Genomic DNA, 22,864 nt, shown 5'->3' on the forward strand with positions numbered 1-22,864 from the left:
TGGATATACTGGAAGCAGGCCACACCCCTAGGGAAACTCACCTTGGGCAGACTGGCCACTCAGAACACAGTCATCCGAACCCATCATGGGAACAACCACACAGAACTGGGGTCCAGCCAAGTTGACACACAGCTCCAACTATCACAGGAGGGTTCCATCCTTTTCTATGTTCTGGAATAGTTTGAGCAGCACTGGTGTCAATTCTTCTTTGAACATTTGTTAGAATTCTCCAGGAAAACTGTCTGGGCCAGGGCTTTTTTTTGTTGGTAATTTTTTTATGACTTAACTGAATTTCTTCTTTTGTTACGAGTCCGTTCAACTTTTCCACCTCAGTCTGTGTTAGTTAGTAAGTAGTATGGTAAGTAGTTTAGGTAAGTAGTATGTTTCCAGAAATCTGTCCATTTCTTCTCGGTTTTCAAATTACAGTTCTTTATAGTATACTGATACTATCCTTTTAATTTCTGTTGGTTCTGTTGTGACGTCGCCCAATTAGTTTCTTATTCCTGTTATTTGTATTCTGGCAGATGGTGTTTCTACAAGTGTATTTGTATGTGCTGTATGAATGTCTGGTTGTATAGCAGAGCTTCTTGGCTACAGCCAGGTAACTTGAGGGAGCAAGTTGTCGGACCTGCGGGCTTGGGACCATGGTCACAGGGGAAAGCCAACTCAACTGGCACAACATATTACACAAAAACACTGTTCTACATCCTACTTTGGTGAGTAGCGACTTGGGTCTTAAAAGCTTGCAAGGAGCCATCTAGATGCAATAATGGGTCTCTCCTCATCCACAGCAAAGAAGAATGAAGAAAAGCAAAGATGCATGGAAACAGTTAGTTCAAGGGACTAGTAGACCATGAGACCAGAAGAACTAGATGGTACCTGGCTACCACTGTCAAACACCTGGAGGAAGATTGGTGCAGGAGATCCTGAATAAGAGTGGGAGATGTGGAACAAAACTCAAAATCATGAAAAAAAAATACCAGGTTTTCTGGTCTGATAGAGCCTGGTAGGACCCCTCAGACTATGGTCCCTAGTTACTCTTCAGGTTTGGAAATGAACTCACTCCTGTGGCTTCCAGCCAAACAACAGACAGGTATATGTTGTTGTTGCTATGTGCCATTGAGTCATCTCTGACTCACAGTGACTATTCCTTGGGTTTCCGAGGCAGTATCACTATGGAAATAGATTGCCCAACCTTCCTTCTGAGAAGTGGCTGGTGGGTTTGAACTGCCAGCCTTCTGGTTAGCAGTCAAGTGCCCTAGGTACTATCCCACCAGAGCTCCCACAGACAGGTATGTAGGGTGAACATTTACATCAGGTAGATACACTCTTTGGAGTGATCAACTGATCAATTGTGGGATAATAGGAGGGCAATGTTTGCACAGTCAGATAGGTCAGGGGGGTGGTAGTGCACGGGAGGGAAGACACAGGGAAGAGGTAACCACAGAGAGGAAGTGTTTATTATACTGTTGGGAATTGCAGTCAAATGTCATCAAACAAAATGTATATGAACTGCTATATGGAAAATGAATTTGCTTTGTCAACTTTCACCCAAATCACAATAAAAATTTAAAAAAAAAAGTAATATGAAGCCTTTGAAGGCAGTTTTAAGCTGGTCACAAGTAAGATTTAAAATATAACTCAAAAGATGGTTGTTGGATACTATTTGGCATACAAAGAAATGTGAGACATGATTCTTGCCTTTGAACGCCATCTAATTTAGATCAGACATATATAATGATAACTAAAATACAAGTGGGTCTTGTTTCTCTCGTGCTGCTACAAAAGACATACTACAAGTGGATGGCTTAAAGGCACAGGAATTTATTTTCTTAAGTTTAGGAGGCTAGAAGTCTGATTTCAAATGCTGGCTCCAGGGGCTGGGAGAAGAGCCCTTGATCTTGGGCTTCAGCTCTGCCTCCTGTTTCAGGCCCACTAGAGCTGGAGGCTTTTTCTGACTCATGCAGCTGCTGGCTGCTGAGGCTGATGAACCCAAGCGTGACAAGTAAATGGCAGCATCCCAAGATTAGCAGACAACACAGCAGCCACTGAGATGAAGACTCAGCCAAATGCAGGATTCAGATGTGCCAAAAGCTTTCTCAAAGCTTTTCCTTAAATACTGGAAGCAGGTCTCATACCCCATTGGTGGCTACTTAGCTGCTCAAAGCAGATTCCACCATGGAGATGATTACAATTTCATCATGGGGAATACCTACATGCAGCTGCCCAATCATTCAAAACCATGGCCCAGCCAAGCTGACACACAACCTTAACTATCACAAAGTGTATTTGTTTTAATAAACCGCTGAAAGCCATTTTGAACTGCATGTTGAAGAGTGTTTGCAAATTTTATTTTTTCCCTGACAAAGAATCTGGGCACTCAGACTAACATCATTTACTGTATATGTTATTAAATCTCACCTTCAGTTTCCTAAACTGTTTTCAATTACAGTAAGGGAAGCATTATAGCATGGTATTTAAAGTGTAGGTTCTCAAGAGCCAGATCAAAATTCAAACCCAGTCCTGCACTTACTAGGTCATCAAACCATTCTCTGCCTTGAGTAATCATTTGTAAAATAGTTATAAAACTTCCTACCTCTTATAGTTATTGTGAATGAAGTGATTTTGGTAAATATCTGGATCATCAGAGACTCTCAGTATTCTTCTGCATGAATGTGGATTATTACTGGCTTCCTACACCAATTAAGTCCCACTAAAACTCCAGGAGCTGGTGGTGTATTCATCTCTAAGACTGCCCAGTTAAAATATGCTTTATCCATCTCAAAGTGAATGACTGCAGAATACTCAGACATTTTAACAGACAATGCAAGTTTATGTAATAGGAATCTCATGCTGAAGCATGCACTTCATGCAGTGGGATGTAAAATGGCAGCAGCTACATAAGACAGGAATTGCTAGACACAGATTTCTGAACTGCTAGTTTCCAATACTACTGTGAAAAAATAACATAAAACATGATAAGAAAAGCAATTCTGCAAATAGTTAGAATTCTCTTGCAAAGCTAAGAAAAGTTAAGACTTTAAAGCTTTTCTGTTATACTCATTTTCAGCTGATGAAACAGGTAATAAAAATTTCAACTGCTATTGAAAATCGATAGCATTCTAGCTCCTGTATTCCTGAGTGTGAAAAATAGGCATGGAGGGGTAATTTTGAGATTTAAGTACTTAAATCAGCCTAAGTTTGGGATTTTTAGCAACTTAAAATGCTAAGAAAATAGGATGCCAAATACACAGTTGTCTAATTAACGTCACAGAGTAAGGTAATGCATTTAACACGCAGGTGACTCATGAATCAAATCAATGATTAATAAAGTAAGTACACCTGGATCCAGAAACATTATAAATAAAAACTAATATTATGTTATACCACACACACACAAAGCCAATACAGTTCTCAATGCAATGTTCTACTTTTGGAAGGACTGACAAAGATGTCTGAATTATAGCTACAGAGCTCTGAACATTAATTAGGTAATTCATGGATGGTAAGGTAAGGAACTAGTTATAGCTAGGTGTAAAGCATTTAGTAACAACACTCATCATGTTTTATGATATTTGTCATTTCTAAGTGAAAAGTACAATAGTTTTTCTTCAATCTCTAAATATAGCAATTTGAAACTCCATTTTTTACAAAGCTCTTACCACTAACAAGGCACTATCATCAGTGTGCTGAGACCTTCTGGATGGGAAAGGGCACTGGAGAGGTGGAGAAAAATGAAGCGGTGTCAAAAACAAACTGTGCAGACACATGATGTATTTCACAAATATACATACACAAGGAAAGGACATTTAAGACATACTTGGAGAGATGCTGACATACAGGAAAACCCATTCACAATCATCTAGAATTCATATAGCTAACAAGTTCACTCTGTAATGATTATCTCCCAAAGAGTTTAAAACAACTTCAAATATGATCTTATTGCCTAAAAACCTTCTAAAGCGAAGAGGGAACAGGAATTATTCTCTGTTCACAGACAGAACACTGAAGTGTAGATCAAACAATAACATAAAGAATTTGTGGTCATGTAGAGAACATATAACAAACTGAACAATAAATAAATCCAACCATCATGATTTCCAGTCTAGGCATCTGTCCATTACCTTTCTCAGACAAAACAAAAGTGTAATTGAAAAATATAAAGTTGTATGTTTTATTTTCCTGAAAAGCTTTAGGTTTTAGATAATGAATTACCCAAACTTACCTTCCAAAAGGAAATGTTTGGGTAAAAAAAGATAAGTGTATCCAGCTTATCCAAGTTTGGTTGTAAAAGGTTTGTACAGAATTATTACCTTCTGAAGAAAAGACAACTGAAAACATTTGAGTGACTCTTTCAGGTATTATACCAATGATAATGTTCTCATAAAACTAACAAATAGTAGTTGTATGTCCAGTAAGATTTAAAAAACTTTATATTGGATGATTTAAAACATTTCAAACATACACTTTCCTATACCAGAAACACTTGTGCTGTTGGAAACAGATGCTAGTGCAGCCCTAAAGTGTTCAATTTTAAAATAAGTTATTTTACAAAAAGCAGAGTCAAAATTCACTTGAAAATGTGCCTTTATGCTTTTTTAAAGGAATACTCATAAGGTAAAGGAATGGAAAGGTAAAGGAAACGGTTAATGAAAAATCAACTACTATAAAAATATTCATGTAGCAAGCTTCATTTTAATCAGATCAAAATAGGTACATACATTTTTAAAAGGGCAATAAGCAATTAATTTTATGAAAACATACTACTTAGTATTATAAAAATAATGTGTACAAAGCATAATCAATACATATACACTTAGGAAATGACCACCGAAACTGAAATGCTATGGAGAATCATTTTTTGTTTAATGTTACCTAGCCAGTCACAGCCATCAGGACTCTCTCTCAATACACAACATGCTTCTAAAATGGATCAGGAGGATACTGCCTATGGTAGGAAGGGAAGCACCCTAATGTCCAAGTGGATATGTATAGATTTAAAAAGACTCCCTTCTAGAGATTCTGATATGTCTTCTCTCTCAATAAACAGAATATTGTGACGTAAAAAGAAAAATGGCAGTATTTTTATCACTGAAAACACGTAATAATCACATGTAAAACACGTCATTTCTGTTGCAATAATAAATTCCAAAGGAAAGGTGATTACACAGACTTACCTCACCATCTAAGGGGGGCTGTTTCTGTGGACTTTGTGATGCTTTTTGCTGTATACCCGCACAACCCCCGGAAAAAGGGAATTTGGTTAGAACCATGAAAACTACAAATGGTAAACTCTATTTACTAAAGTAACCATTCTCATTAATTTCCTTATCTGTTCTGTACAGCACTTTTCTAGATTTACTGGTTAAAAAGATACTGCCTTTTCCTTTACATATCTTACTATTTAAATAAGGGAAAGCAACAAATTGACAAAGATTATTTTTATATAGCTATAAGCATCTACAAATAGAAATAAAAACTGTATATAAACAAATACAAGCTCATTCACAGTCAGAGTGATGGTCTCACTATATTCTCTCAATGAAATCATTCTCTCTTTAATGGATTCAAATATCACTTCTACTGCTAACGATGTCAGCTCTCTCCTACCACCTAAATTTCAGGTTTGTATTTCCAACTGCTGAAGGAAATTATCTACTTGGAAACCCCAATATCACCTCACATTCAACATATCCAAAAAGAAACTCACAAGTACCCATACTGACTGCCTTTTCCCCTCAATTTGCCTATTTTTGTTATTATATCAAATAACAATATTATAAAATCTGTATAGTAAGTATTTTATAATGTGTTCTTATGTATAGTAGGTCAAATGATTCTTATTTTTACTCTGAGAGTAAATATTATTAACTTATTAATATTAAGCAAATATTATCATAAATATATTCATTTAAAGATAAAGAAACTGAGGATAAGAGAGTTTGTGTCACATGTGCAAGGTCACAAAGTTTGCAGGTATCATAAATTAAACTTGGATCTAGGTCTTCTGACTCTAAATTCTACATTTTTTCCTTAATGCTAGATTCCTACTGAACCTACTCTTTCAGCCCCAAAACTGTGCTTTAAGATCTTTTTTAAAACTCATCTTCAGTGAGTTTTAAACTCATCTTCAATACTCATAACATATCTATGTAACAAGTGTTAAGTCTCACTGATGTTTCTTTTGAAATCTCTCTTATAGTTTATAAAGTCATCATGGTGGTAGAGGATGTAAAACTCACCATAATAGGAATAAGAATTAGGTGAATCCATAGTTAATTCCAAAATAATAATTATTATTAAATTATTAACTATTAAGTTAAATGAAGCTCTGGTGGCATAGTGGATAAAGCACTTGACTGCTAACCGGAAGGTCAGCAGTTCAAACACACCAGCTGCTTCGCAGAAGGAAGAGTGGGCAATGTACTTCCGTAAAGATTTACAGCCTTGGAAACCCAATGGGGGTTACTATGAATTGGAGATGACTTGATGGCAGTGAGTTTGGTTTGGTTTTATTAAATATTACACACATAAGGAAACTAGAAGCACAAAATAGTTCAGTAACTTTTGTAAAGTCAAGCACATAGTGAGTGGTAAAGCTGAATTCAAATTCAGACATTTCTGATCCCAAGCTCCTAGCACTGTACAATACTGTTTCTCCTTAGTAACCTTAGCTATATTCTACTTTTACTTCTTCATTTTGCATCCTGGTCTAATTATTGTTATTACTTTCTATTTTGTTTTTTTCCTTCTAGTCTCTTTCTTCCTAACCTCTTCTACAAGTGAGAAGATTTGTTTTTCAGAAGTATCTTTCTCCTCATGTTTTCTCCTGCTTAAGAATTTACAATTGTTCTTTTTGACTAACTGATCAAGATTAAACTCTAATTTGAAAACTAATCAAGACTGTTTATGATGACAGTGATTGAGGAAATGGCAGCTGGATAGTTAAGTGACGTGACTAATGATAGACTACTAATTAAGAGGCAGAGACTACTCTCATAAGAGTAAGACAATCACTTCTGAGTGTCCTCATGCCTATCTGTATGGGGACAATTAATCTAATCACAAGTAGACAGTCACACATTTAGTCAAGAGCCTTATAACAAGAAAAAACTACCATCAGAAGTTGGTATTTCAATTAAGACAATAAAAACTGACAGTTTCAGCAAAACAAATAAGCATTAACTTCAAAGTAACTTTAGTAGGAGTATCATTCAAAGGACTTCTATGGCTAACCTTGACAAAGTCCAGGACAGCATCTCTCTGAATCTGCTTGGTCCTCATTTTCTCCTCCTCATACTGTAGGGCAGCACGCTGTGCCTCTCTCCGAGCACGCTCAACTGATTGTTCTTTTTTCCGACGAAGTTCAAAGTCTGTATGTGACAGCTGAGACAAAAGTATCATTTTGCATAGGCAAGTGGAGATATGGATCAACTTATTCATATTCCTAAACAACTTAAGGAATGACTAGTGACCCAGGCAACTTTTACTCTGCAGGTATCTAGGACTTCTTAAAATTTAGTGCTAATCTTTTCCCATCTTTGTATTGTTTTTACATTTATTATAAAGCCATCATGTGGATAAAAGATTTATTTTTTTGCCTAGTTTCTAAAAGCACTGTTGCTAAGAATCACATAGTCATGTTGTATTAAATGTAAGATGGAGGAGATAGTAAAGTTCACAGATATCTGTCAATTAATGGCAATTTAAGCACTGAAAAAGAAGAAAACCATTTTATATATATATAAACACTAAAACAAAACAAAAAAACCCTACAGTATACTGAAAATTACCTGATTGTGACTTGGTGATAATGACAAGAGAGAAGATGCCTCAACTGGAACCCTGACCCAAAAAAGAAAGGGAGGAAAAAAAGGAAAAACTTTGATAACAAGAACAACTGCAAACATGTTAAAGTGGATTTCTATTATCAACAAACTGTCTAGTCAGTACTACAAGAGTACAGTAGTCCTCCCTTATATGTAGTTTTGTTTTCTGTGGTTTGATAATATTAAACAGAAAATCCAGAAATAAACAATTCTTGTTTTAAATTGTGTGCCATTCTTAGTAGAGTGATGAAATCTTGCACTGTCCAGCTCTGTCCTACCTGGGACATGAATCATCCCTTTGTCCAGTGTATCCACACTGTATATACTACCCACCCATCAGTCAACAGCTACCTTGGTTATCAGATTGACTGTCATGATACCACAAGTGCTTGTGTTCAAATAAGCCTTATTCTACTTAATAATTATTCTATTTTCAGTTATTATTGTTAATCTTTTACTGTGCTTAATTTATAAATTTATAACTTATAAATAAAATCCACCACTTATCTGCCAGTATGTTGTAATGTAGGAGCTTACATGTTGCTGTGAGGCCGGAGGCTATGCCACCGGTATTTCAAATACCAGCAGGGTTATCCATGATGGACAGGTTTCAGTAGAGCTTCCAGACTAAGACAAACTGGGAAGAAGGATGGGGCCATCCACTTCTGAAAGCACTGGCCAGTGAAAACCTTGTGAAATATTGTCTGATATATCACTGGAAAACTTTATGAAGAGCCCTGAAACACTGTCTGATACAGTGCCGTAAGATGAGACCTTCAGGTTGGAAAGCACTCAAAATACAACTGGGGAAGAGCTGCCACCTCAAATTAAGAGTCAATCTTAATGACGTAGATAGAGTAAAGTTTTCAGGACCTTCATGTGCTGCTGAAGCATGACTCAAAATTAGAAGAAACAGCTGTAAACATGCATTAATAACTGGAACATGTAATATAGGAAGTATGAATATAGAAAAATTGGAAGTTGTCAAAATGAAATGGAAGGCATAAAGGTCAATATCCTAGGCATTAGTGAGCTTAAATGGACTGGTACTGGCCATTTTAAATCAGACAATCATATGGTCTACTTTGCTGGGAATGACCAATTGAAGAGGAATGGCGACATATTCATTGTCAAAAAGAATGTTTCAAGATCTATCCTGAAGTACAATGCTGTCAGTAATAGGATAATATCCATATGCTTACAAGAAAGACCAGTTAATACAACAATTAATCACATTTACCCACCAACCACTAAAGCCAAAGACAAAGAAACTGAAGACTTTTACCAACTTCTACAATCTGAAATTGACCAAACATGCAATCAAGATGTATTGATTATTACTGGTGATTGGAATGCAAAAGTTTGAAACAAGAATCACTGGTAGCTGGAAAATGTGGCCTTGGCTATTGATATGATGCCAGAGATCACATAATAGAATTCTGCAAGACCAATGGCTTATTCATTGCAAATACTTTTTGCAACAACATAACCAGTGGCTATATACATGGACCTTGCCAGACAGAATACACAGGAATCTGATTGACCACCATCTGTGGAAACAGGCAATGGAGATGCTCAATATCATCAGTAAAAACAAGACCAGGAGGTGACTGTGGAAAATACCATCAATTGCTCATATGCAAGTTCAAGCTGAAGCTGAAGAAAATTAAAACAAGTCCACGAGAACCAAAATATGACCTTGATTATATCCCACCTAAATTTAGAGACCACTTGAAGAACAGATTTGATGCACTGAACACCAATGATCAAAAATCAGAGTAGTTGTGGGAAGACATCAAGAACATCATATGAAGAAAGCAAACCATCATTTAAAAGGCAGGAAAGAAAGAAATGACTAAAATGGATGTCAGAAGAGATTCTGAAATGTGCTTCTGAATGGAGAGTAGCTAAAGTAAATGGAAGAAATGATGAGTTATAAGAGTTGAACAAGAGTGAAGTATTATAATGAAATGTGCAAACACCTGGCATTAGAAAACCAAAAGAGAAGAACATGATTAGCGTTTTTCAAGCGAAAGACCTAAAGAAAAACTCAAACCACAAGTTGTAATATTGAAGGATTCTGCAGGCAAAATATCGAATGATGCAAGAAGCATCAAAAGAGGATGGATTACACAGAGTCACTATACAAAAAAGAATTGGTCAACATTCAGATATTTCAGGAGGCAGCATATGATCAAGAACCAATGGGGCTGAAGGAAGAAGTCCAAGCTGCACTGAGGAATTGGCGAAAAACAAAGCTCCAGGAATAGAAAGAATACATATTGAGATGTTTCCACCACTGGATGTAGCACTGGAGGCGCTTACTCATTTATGCCAGGAAAGCTACCTGGCCAACTGACTGGAAAAGATTAATATTTATGTCTATTTCAAAAAAGGTGATCCGACAGAATATGGAAATTACTGAATATCATTAATATCACATGCAAGTCATAGTTTGCTGAAGATAATTCAGAAATGGTTGTAGCAGGGTATTCACAGGGAACTTCCAGAAATGAAAGCTGGATTCAGAAGACTACCAGCAATGAGGGATATCGCTGCTGTCAGATGGATCTTGGTTGAAAGCAAATAAAGAAGTTTACCTCTGTTTTACTGACTATGCAAAGGCATTAAACTGTGCAGATCATAACAAATTATGGATAGCACTGCAAAGAATGGGAATGGCAGAACACTTAATTGTGCTCATGAAGAACCTGTAGATAGACTAAAAGACTGTCATTTGAACAGAACAAGGTGATATTGCATGGTTTAAAATCAGGAAGGGTATGAGTGAGGGTTGTATCCTTTCATGATATTTATCCAATCTGTATGCTGAGCAAATAATCCAAGAAGCTGGACTACATGAAGAAAACAGTGACATCAGGATTGGAAGAAGACTGATTAACCTGTGATATGCAGATGACACAACCTTGCTTGCTGAAAGGGAAGGTGACTTGAAGCATTTATGGGTCAAGATCAAAGACTACAGTCTTTAGTATGGATTACACATCAACATAAAGAAAACAAAAATCCTCACACCGGGACCAACAAGCAACATCATGATATATGGAGAAAAGATCAAAGTTGTCAGGGATTTCATTTTACTTGGATACACAATCAACACCCACAGAAGTGGCAGTCAAGAAATCAAACATCATATTGCACTGGGCAAATATGCTGCAAAAGACCTCTTTAAAGTGTTAAAAAGCAAAGATGTCACTTTGAAGACTAAGGTGGGTCTAACCCAAGCTATGGTATGTTCAATCACCTCATATGCATGTGAAAGCTGGACAATGAATAAGGAAGACCAAGGAAGAGAGGATACTTTTGAATTGTGGTATTGCTGAAGAATACTGAAAATACCATGGACTGCCAGAAGAACCAACAAATCTGCCCTGGAAGAAGTGTAACCGGAATGCTCCTGGGAAGTGAGAATGGCCAGACTTCGTCTCACCTACTTTGGTCATGTTAGAAGAGACAATTCTCTGAGAGAAGGATATCATGCTTAGTAAAGCAGAGAGTCAGCAAAAAAGGGGAAGATCTTCAATAAGATGGATTGACACAGTGGCAGCAATGATGGGCTTAAACACAGCAAAGACTGTAAGGACAGCATACAGCCAGGCAGTTTTTCATTCTGTTGTACACAGGGTTGCTAAGAGTCGGAGCCGACTCTACGGCACATAGCAATAACAATTTATATATTAAACTTTATCACAGATATGTATATAAAGGAAAAAACCTACATAGAATTTTGGTACTACCTGTGGTTTCAGGCATCCTGGGATGGGGTGGGTGGGGTGGGTCTTGCAACATGTCCCTCGCAGATAAGGGGGGATTATTGTATTTTGTAAATTTGAGCCCAAGTCGTTAAATTAAGCTGTACAGACCTGATGTCTCCAACTCATGTTTCATATGATTAACATCACTGATTATCTATAGCTAGTTAACAACTGTTAGCCAATGCTGATGATACAGTTGAGATCACTTTTGCAAACTGTCTCATTTCTGTATAACCCACATAAATATCATCTTCTTTATTACTCTGAAACAAGATATATGTACACTGAGAGCCTTTTATATTCAAAGCCATTTAATCAACAGAAATCTGGAATACAACAAAACCTAGTCATCATACCAGTAAAGCACTCCTACTCTTAGTTTCAATTGATGAAACAATTTTAACAATGAAAACATTCTGTTGATTTTCCTTTTTAAGAAAAAGACGAAATAGGATTTGATGCTTAAAAAGTAATAGTATTTATCACCAGGTCATCAATGTTAACTCTTACAGTTTGGCATCTGTCTCTTCTCCTGATCAGATTTATTTTCAAGTTGTTGTAACTCATATATATCTCTAAAACTAAAAAGTTTGGGGCAGTGCTTTTTTGACATTTAGAACTTCAACTTTTAAACTATGAGTATTAACCTATCAGACATAGCGTGCTTTTAAAGAAATAAAAACAAAACCACAAAAGTGCCAGTAGTTTCTTACTACTACTACTACTACTACTACTACTACTACTACTACTACTACAACAAATACAAATTTGTCAACCTGGTATCCAGGCCTTTTATCCTATTTAATAAGCATACCCCCACTATGGAATCTTTTCATTAGTATCCCTACATTCATCATATTAATACTTTCAACTACTAATTATTAATAACTTCTAGTCTTTTGTTAATGTTGTCCTTTTCCATGCCAGAGAGAGTACTGAAATACAGATTTACTTCCCCTTGTCACCCAAATCCACCATTCCTTAAAAGCCTTTAAATCTTGTCTCCTTCATGAAGTCTTTCCCAAAGATTCTAGCCTATGGTCTTCCTCTTCTTTGAAAAAGTCTTTTTTAGAATTTATTTTTCTTTTAAAATTGGGAGTTCTTCCTTAATATACACATGTAATCAACAATTCTTTTAGATTTATCAACTATGATTAGTGCCATTTTGGATAATATTTTCTAAGGCAAAGAAAAACTAATAGTGATTGAGTGCTTATGTACTAAGTATGCCCTGTATTAAGTGACTTACACACAAAGTATTTCTCAATTACTTTTCACAACAATTTTATGAAGTAGGGACTATTGAAACTACTATAAAAGAAAATGAAAATAACATATAGTTTTACCATCCAAACATAATCACTGCCTATACTTTAATTTGGGAGCTCTGGTAGCATAGTGGCTAAAGCACTTGACTGCTAACCAGAAGGCTGGCGGTTCAAACCCACCAGCCACTCCTCGGAAGGAAGGTTGGGCAATCCTACTTCCGTAGTGATACTGCCTCAGAAACCCAAGGAGGGGTCGCTATGAGTCGGGGCCGACTCGACGGCACATAACAACAACAACATACTTTAATTTATAAGGAGCTCTGGTGGTGCAGTGCCTAAGGCATTTTTAGTGCTAACCAGAAGGAAGATTGCGCAATCTACTTCCATAGTGATACTGCCTCCGAAACCCAAGAAGGGGTCGCTATGAGTCGGGGCCGACTCGACGGCACATAACAACAACAACATACTTTAATTTATAAGGAGCTCTGGTGGTGCAGTGCCTAAGGCATTTTTAGTGCTAACCAGAAGGAAGATGGAACAATCTATCTCTGTAAAGATTTACTGCCTTGGAAACCCCATGGAGGTCGCTATGAGTTGGAACTCAATTGATGGCAGTGAGATAGGGACTATTATAATCCTCATTCTACAGCTGAAAAACGGAAGCATAAAAGCGAAGTAAATTTACCAAGGTGACATAGCTAGTTAAGTGTGGAACTATTTTGAATAGTTTGACTCTATCTGATTCGACAGTAGTTTGTACTTTCAATTACAAGGCATGAAGCCTATAAGAACTAGAAGAGACCTCAGAAATCACAGAATCCAAACCACTTATTTTACAAATTAGGAAACTTAGGCCCTTATCAGGTAAGTGAGGGCTACATATTGGAGAGCCTCAATTAGAGTTAAAGCTACCTAACGTATAGTTTGAGAGCTCTGGGGGCCTAGTGCCAAAAGCATTTGACTGCTAACCAGAGACTGGTGGTTCAAACCCACCAGCCATTCCTCAGAAGGAAGACTGGGCAATCTACTTCTGTAGAGATCAAACTCAAAAACTCACTGCTGCTGAGTTGGATCCAATTCACAGTGACCCCTCCTTGAGTTTCCGAGGCAGTATCACTGTGGAAGTAGACTGCCCAATCTTTCTTCTGAGGAGTGGCTAGTGGGTTTGAACTGCCAGCCTTCTGGTTAGCAGGCAAATCTTTATACATTACACTACCAGAGCTCTGTAGAGATACTGCTTCGGAAACCCAAGGAAGGCACTATGAGTTGAATTGACTCAATGGCAGTGAGTCTGTTTTTTTTTTTTTTGAAATTGTGATTTGGGTGAAAATTTACAGAGCAAATTCACTTTCCATACAGCAGTTCACATACACTTCGTCTAATGACATTGACTACAATTTACCACAATGCAACAGCTCCCCTCCCATTTCCTCCTGACAGTTACCTCTTCCCTGTGTCCACCTCTCCATTAACTCCTGCCCCATGAACTGTCTCCCTGTGCATAAACAGCCCTTCTTTCTCCCATGATTGTTTGACTGTTCTCTCCAAGGAGTGTATCTACTTCAGGTAAATGTTCAACTCATATTCCTGTCTTTTGTTTGGCTGGAAGCCACCGGTGTGGGTTCAATTCCAGACCTGAAGGGCAGCTAGGGCCCATAGTCTCAGTGGTTCCACCAAGCTCTATCAAACCAGCAAACCTGGTCCCCCCAATGCCTTTTTTTTTTTTTCCCCCAAATGATTTTGACTTTTGTTCCACATTGTTCTCCCTCTCTATCCAGGATCTCCTACATAGATCCCCCTCCAGTTTGGTTTTTTGGTTAACTTGTACTTTAGTGCTTTTTCTACTACACCACATTTTCTCCCACTTTATCGAGATAGAAGCTTGGAAAGAGAAAGGAAACAGTATAAAGATTTAATGGCACATGAATATAAATATATTTTAAAAATTACCTGAAATGGCAAAAACGAAGCTATGAAAAGTTAAAGATGGAGGCAAAGAGGAAGCATGGTATAGGAGAGTATAAAAGTGGCAGTGAAGAATACATTTGATAAATGACATTCCCACATACCAACCACTAGGCAGTAATGTTGGCCCATATGACTTTGTTACACTTTTGTGCCACTCTGTCCTACTTCACGTGTCATGATTTTTCCATCTATAAATAAGTTTGTCAGTGGGAAGGTTACTGACATTTTAGATAAGATTTCTTGATGTTCTATAAAACTGTCCTGCAAATAATTTAAGCTTATTCCTTATCAGTAGCACCTATAGTCATTTTAGCAACCAATCTCCATAACATATAAACACATTTTCAAGTATCACCTGGGGAATGGCTATCCCTTGCTGAGAAGCAATGGTCTACATTATACTTTCCTGATTTTCAAAATATAATTAATAAGAAAACAGTAACTTAATCTTTGAGATTTCACAAAATTCTTATTTTAATTTTCCAATAAAAACCCAAACTCATTGCCATCAAGTTGATTCCGACTCATAGCAACCCCCTTTGGGTTTCTGAGGTGGTAAAACTTTATGCAAGCAGATTGCCCAGTTTTCCTTCCACAGAGTGGCTGCTGGGTTTGAACCGCTAACCTTCCAGTTAGCAGTCAAATGCTTTTTTAGGCATCAAAATTAAATTTTGATAGAACAAATTCTATTTATAATTTTTAAACGGTACAGAATAGATTAGTCACACAAGATTTAAAATAGCATATATTTAAAATAGCAATACTGAATCTGAAAAACACTTCCTTCACTTTAGGGAACTTATATTTTAGCATCCCTAGTCAGTCAGTGCTAGTCAGTCAAAAGCTGTCAAGGAAAGAGGAGAGTAGGTTGGTAGGGTAAGATTTTTATCTAGGAATATATCCAATAAAGAAATAAAAATTAATTAGTACATTTCCATGTACTAGTCCCAAGAGTCTGGAAGAAGTAGCACAGCGGAGTGGTTAAGAGCAATTATTCTGAGTTAATCATTAAGTCTGACGCTAAAACGTCTCACTTCTGAGTGGGTGACTAAATATAAATGGAAAATTCCTAGGTCCAACAGCAGAGGCTCAGACAAGGGAAGACTCCCTCAGTGCTGGCAGTTCAAGCTTAGAACCTGAATATGTTACATGGATGATAAAGTTTGTTGAGTAGCAGAATTATTGCAGCATATGGTAAGTTGTTTCTGAATGCTGATGTGCCTGATGGCAGAAAGTCCACAATTCTCTACTCTTTTTGACTGGTGGATGCTCCAATCTGCTGAGGCTACATTGTTTAATATTTACTTTGGGAATAATCCAAAGTAAAAGCAATCTTGAATAGATCCAAGTCATCAATCTTATACATCAACAAACCCAGAGAGGCTCCTTTATTTAGTTTAATTCAATGAACTAGGTAAATAATTCAATTTCTTTAAGCCTCTGCTTCCTCATTTGTAAAATGAGGGTAATTATGCTTATCTCAATGTAACATTATGAAGATTAAATGAGATATTACAAATAAAATGTCATTGCTGGCACATGGTACCTCTATGATAATTATTAATGACTCATTATTTATCTGGATACAATTCTAGAAAGTACCTTCTGTTACCTTTTCAGTCCCATCTTTTTAATTATGTTTTAGAATTGGATGTGTAAAGTGTATCTTATAGAATTTGGACATGGAAATAGTAGTGGTATACTTAAGGGTAGTGTCATGGATTGAACTGTGTCCCCCTAAAATATGTGTCAACTTAGCTAGGCCATAGTTCTCACTGGTTTGTTGTTGTTGTTATGTGCTGTCAAGTCGGACCTGACTCATAGCGACCCCTCCTTTGGGTTTCCTAGGCAGTATCACTACGGAAGTAGATTGCCCCATCTTCCTTCCAGGGAGTGGCTGGTGGGTTTGAACTGCCAGCCTTCTAGTTAGCAGTCAAGTGCTAGCACTATGCTACCAGAGCTCCCTCTCACTGATTCAGCAGTTATTTAATGATACCATTTGGTAGTAATGTGTAATCATCCCCTAAAATGTGATCTGATGTGATTGGCCAATCAGTTACAAGGGGATTACGGTGAGATGCAACATCCTTCATCAGGTCACAGCCTTGATCCATGTAAGGGGAATTTCTCTGGTGTGTGGTCTGCATCACTTTTATTGTACAAAAGATAAAAGGAGAAAGAAGTGAGCAAAATTCAAAGGCACCTCAGTACTACCAACAAAGAAGAGCTGGGAATGGAGCATGTCCTCTGTATCCAGGGTCCCTGTGCCGTGAACCTCCTAGACCTGGAGATGACCTATGCCAAGACACATGGAGATCTCTAAGGGATGCCAAGGAGCTCTGGTAGCATAGTGCCTAAAACAGTTGACTGCTAACCAGAAGGCTGGTGGTTCAAACCCACCAGCCACTCCTTGGAAGGAAGGCTGGGCAATCTATTTCCATAGTGATACTGCCTGGGAAACTCAAGGAGGGGGTCGCTATAAGTCGGGTCCGACTCAACGGCACATAACAACAACAACAACAACAACAACAACAACAACAACAAGGGATGCCAAGCTCACAGATGTTAAAAGGAGACAAAGACTTTCTTCAAGAGCCTATATATAGACAAAGTCTTCTTCCTAGAACTAGTGGTCTAAATTTAGACTTCTAGCCTCCTAAACAGAGAGAGAATAAACTTCTGTTTGTTAAAGCCACCCACTTGGGCTAGTTCTATTATAACAGCACTAGAAAATTAAGACAGATAATGCGGTTGGAGCTGGGCAGGATTCACCAGGTAGAATTTGACCAGTTTCCTTATCTTCCTAGATTTGATCCTTTGCTTTGAAGACCTAGAGACTCCTTTATGCAGTCACCTGGGGAATCTCTAAAAGCAGCAGTTCTCAAATGTTATCCAAGGACATTTGGCCACCCCCAAGATCCTTTCAAAACTATTTTTAAATAATACTAAAATTTTACATGCCTTTTCTCATATGTATGTATGTACACCAATAATACAAAAGCAATGGCTAGAAAGACTGCTGGTGTTTTAGCATGAATCAAGGCAGTGGCATCAGACTGTACTAGAAGTCATTGTATTCTTTATTGCTATGCCCTTGCAGGTTTTTTTTTTTTTTGGGTAAAAAGATAGTTTTACTTAAGAATGTCCTTGATGAAGCAGCAAACATTAATTTTACTCAGTCTTGACCCTCAAGTAAACATGCTTTTAATAATCTATCTATGCAACAAAATGGGAAGTACATACTAAATATTTCTGTGGCATACCAAGGAATAATGTCTCAAGGAAAAGAACTTGTGTGATTGAACTGCAAGCTGAACTTTTATTATTACTATTTGCATAAAGTATCATTTTACTTGAAAGGATGACTGATAGACTAACTGGTTATTCAGACTTGAGTATTTGATAGATATTTATCAAAAAATTTTGCAAAATTTACATCCACCACAGTGAGCTTGACAGTTTCTCAATACATCAAGACTTTTCTGATGAGATTAGTGATCATATTAATGAATATAATTTTTTGAAATGGTATAGCAAAACATGTCAACATTTAATATGATCTGCATAGATCAGTGAACCAATATTTTTCAAATGACCAATGCATGATGTTACAAAATCATTTACAGAGAAAACTGCAAGATAGACCAATGAATTTTAAAATTACAGAGTATGAAAAGTCCAGAGATACAGTTTCAGATTCTACTTGCAGTTAGCTTTTAAGAAACTATTAAGTGTGGAATTTTGGAATCATATCCAGGATATTCACAATTACTTGAAAGTTCTATTTAAATATTCCTTCTCTTGCCAACTACATTGTCCATGTCAAGTCAGATTTTCTTCATACAGTTCAATCAAAACATGTCAAAGCAGAATGAATACAGACGCAGACATAAGAATCTTTCATCAAGCCAAATATTAAGAAGATTGGGAGAAATGCAAAACAATATTACTCTTCTCACTAATTCTGTTTTGGAAAATACAGCTGTTTTTCATAAAAGTTACTTATTTTAACATGTTATAGATTTTGTTACTGCTATTTTAAAATGAATCAATAAATACACATTTAAAAAGAGTTCAACTTTAATTTTTAATATGGCAAATATTGACAGAAAAACAAAAGCTCTTTGAGGTTCTCAGTAATTTTTAAGATTATAAAAATGTCTGAGAACCATTGCTCTAGAAGCAAGTTAAAGCACACATAAAGTCAAGTAGGTCTAGGTTGTTAACGCCAGCTATTAGTCCTCATCTTACTGAAACTACCAGCAGCACGTGACTTTATTTATCCCTCTATGTACTTTCTGAAACATTCTCTTCCTTTAGCCTCTGGGACACTACCCTCTTTTTCCTAACCCTATGACCAGTCTTGCTCTGGCTCTTTTGCTGGTCAAGCCCTAATTCTTTACCCTTTACACTACTAACTCATATATCTAACTGCCTACTTGATCCCGCCACTTGTATCTCTAAAAAGCACCTCAGACAACATGAACAAAATTGCACTCTCATCTCCTGTGCCAAACTGATCCTTCTATGTTCAGTCTCACTGCTGTCCTTTGAATATAACAAGCATACTGTTATATCAGGGTCTCTGCATGCAATGCTATTATCTAACATAACTACAATTATGCTCCCTCCCGTTTTTCAAGTTTCTACTGAAATATTTCACACCATATAACAAACATTCCATTCACTCTCCCCTTACTCTGACACTCCTACTTTTTAACTGTGCTTTATTTTTTCTTCATACCCACCAGCCACTCCTCGGAAGGAAGGTTGGGCAATCCTACTTCCGTAGTGATACTGCCTCAGAAACCCAAGGAGGGGTCGCTATGAGTCGGCACCGACTCGACGGCATGTAACAACAACAACAACAATTTTTCTTCATAGTATTTCACAAGGCCTGTCAGATATTTGTTACATGTATTTGTTTAGATCTACCAGGAGCTCTGGTGGCATAGTGCCTCAGGCATCTGACTGCTAACCAGAAGGGTGGAGGTTCAAGCCCATCAGACACTCCTTGGAAGAAAGATTGGGCAATCTACTTCCATAGTGATACCACCTTCGAAACCTAAGGAGGGGTCGCTATGAGTCGGATCTGACTCCGCAGCAGTGAGTTTGGTTTGGTTTTGGTACTGGAAGGTAAATTCCATGGCATTAGGAAGTGCATCTGTTTTTGAGCTAGAACCACAACAGTTGCTTCAGAAATAAGTTTTGAATGAATGGATGTGTTGTTTTCCACCTCCCAAAAAAGTACAAGAAACTGACACATAAGAAAAGTTTTTCTCCCTTTCTACCTGTTTATTTCTACCTCTTCCTCTTAGTCTTCTTACAACCACACCCTGTTTTCCTCTTTTTCTCTCTGTCTCTATAATACCCACCCCCAAAATATACATATTATTCTATCTTTTTTCCTTTTCCTACTTCTCCTTGGTGTTTTTCTTTGTTTTTTCCTTCTTGCTCATCCAACAAGAGGAAGACATTAACTCTCCACTAATCGGCCATATCTACTGCACCAACCACCTCATCCAATGGACAAGCATCACTATCAGCTCCTACACCACTGGATCAACAGACAGGACAACACTTGTTCAACCCAACTGCAACTCCTTTTCACGTCAAACGGAAAACCTGCAAGCTCCCATTCCCATGAATAATCGTACCAATCTGGAGATAACTGGGCAGCACCTCAGTACTGCCAAGTTAACAACCAAAGAAGCACAACTATCTCACAGATCTGGATACACTAAAACAAAGAAATACAAAAACCAGGTTGAAACAAACCAAAACACAGTCAACAAATAAAAGCAACAACCTCAAAACATCTCAGAGAGAAAAGACAATGTCAATTCAAACAAAGAATCAGGACGAGATAGTGGAAGAAAGTGACGAAAACAAAAAACTAGGAAATCTCCCTGAGCAAGAACAGGTAACATTCTGATAATGGATTAAAAAGACAGATAGACAGGTATAACTACTGCCCTCAAGTCAGGTCTGACTCATAGCGATCCCTCTTGGATTTCCAAGGCAGTATCACTACGGAAGTAGATTGCCCATCCTTCCTTCTGGGGAGTGGCTGGTGGGTTTGAACCACCAGCCTTCTGGTTAGCAGTCAGATGCCTTAGGTACTATGCCACCAGAGCTCCCGGATGATAGACAGATATAGATTAGACACAGATATAAATATAGATATATAGATATATAGAGCCTTCCAAGAGCTTAAGGAAACCATAAACAGAAGCAAGGAAAAAATAGACAATACCCTTGAAGAATTCAGGAAAATCATACAAGAACAAAATGACAAACTGACAATCAGAAATCATATAAAAATGGCTGTTAGATATCTAGAATACAAACACTAAAATTATGGAGATAGATAACACACTGGAAGGATGAAAGACTAGAATTGAAATGGCTGAAGAATGCATATACCAGCTGGAGGACCATTCCCTTGATATGAGTTTGTATGTGGAAAAATCAGAAAAGAAAATGAAGAGAAATGAAGAAAGCGTAAGAGTTATATGGTATGATATCAAAAGAAGTAACATATGCCTGACTGGAATTCCAAAACAAGAGGAGGCTAAAAAAACCACAGAGAAAATTGGTGAAGACTTGCTAACAGAAAACTTCCCCAATATCAAGAAAGATGAAAAGATATCCATCCAAGAAGCTCAATGAATCTCATACAGGACAGACCCAAGGAGAAAGAAATATCCTAATCAAACTTTCCAAAACCAGACAAAGGAGGACACTTAGAGCTGCTTGGGAAAAACGAAATGTTACCTACACTAAGGGCAACGAATAAGACTAAGCTCTGATTTCTCAGCAGAAACCATGCAGGCAAGAAGGCAATAGAAGAACATATACAAAATCTTCAAGGAAAAACACTGCCTAACAAGAATTATATCCCCAGCAAAACTGTCCTTCAAGTATGAAGGAAAAATTAGGACATTCCCAGACAAACAGAAATTAAGAGAATTTGTAAAAACCAGACCAACCCTATAAGAAATGCTATAGACAATCTTTCCAACAGAAAACCAACAAGAGAAGACAACAATTTAAGATTAAGACATATGAAAACCCAGTAGCCAATCCAGGAAAAGAATTCTCAAATCTGAAATAAGCTTACAAAACAGAAAAAAGAAATAGAAGACTGTTCAGTAAATGATACCAACAACAAACCAAATAAAAGAATAAACTGTGTAATTACAAAATTTCCATATATAGAGAAAGTTTCGACAATGTCTATATAGAACAAACTAGTTCAAACTAAAGGAGATACAAATTTACTACAGGGAAATCACAAAGAAAATTAATAAATCTTCTAATCAAAATAAGAAGGGTGAAAATCACAAGGATTTAGTAAATACTAAAGTAACAATAATGAAGAAAAAGGAAGAAAACTTGGTAACAAAATGAACTTGGCACAGAAAAATATTTGTAACAAAGAAACCACCAGCAGCACTACAACAAAAAAAGCACAATGACAGCAGTAAATTCATACTTATCTTAATTATACTAAATGTGAATGAAAATGCACCAGTCCAAAGAAAGAGAGAGGCAGATCAGATATGAAAAGAAGACGCATCAATATGATGCTTACAAGAGACCCACCTAAAACACAAAAATAAAAATAAATTAAAAATCAAGGGATGTAAAAAAAAAATGTATTAAGGTAATGTAACCAAAAAAGAGGAGTGGTAATACTAATTTCTGATAAAATAGACTTCAAGGCGAAAACCAGCATAAAGGACAAAGAAAGGCAATATACGATGTTAAAAGGGTCAACTGACAAGAGGACATTACCATAATAATTATCTATGCCCAATGAAAGAGCTCCAAAATACATAAAGCTAACATTAACTGAATTGAAAGGAAATACAGACAATTCTACAATAGTAGTAGGAAACTTTTTTTTTTGTTTTCGTTATGTGCTTTTTTTTTTTTTATTAGGATTTGGATGAAGATTTACAGAGTAAATTCACTTTTCATACAGCAGTTCACATATACTTTGTCTCATGTCATTGAC

General features: G+C 37.0%; 1 protein-coding gene across 1 annotated transcript in view; it reads right to left on the reverse strand.

Annotated features, from left to right (window-relative positions):
- Nucleotides 1–22,864, reverse strand: part of LRCH3 (leucine rich repeats and calponin homology domain containing 3) — a 227,139-nt gene that overhangs the window by 34,250 nt on the left and 170,025 nt on the right. Inside the window, exons 11-14 of the mRNA XM_042782119.1 lie at nt 7,794–7,845; nt 7,237–7,386; nt 5,178–5,225; nt 3,663–3,716 (exon numbers count right to left, since the gene is read on the reverse strand). Coding sequence (XP_042638053.1) covers nt 3,663–3,716; nt 5,178–5,225; nt 7,237–7,386; nt 7,794–7,845 — 304 coding nt within the window. The remainder of the gene's footprint in view (nt 1–3,662; nt 3,717–5,177; nt 5,226–7,236; nt 7,387–7,793; nt 7,846–22,864) is intronic.

This window comes from Orycteropus afer, unplaced genomic scaffold (genome assembly GCF_000298275.1).
Source record: "Orycteropus afer afer isolate SDZICR_OR568_19922 unplaced genomic scaffold, OryAfe1.0 scaffold00245, whole genome shotgun sequence".
Lineage (NCBI taxonomy): Eukaryota > Metazoa > Chordata > Mammalia > Tubulidentata > Orycteropodidae > Orycteropus > Orycteropus afer.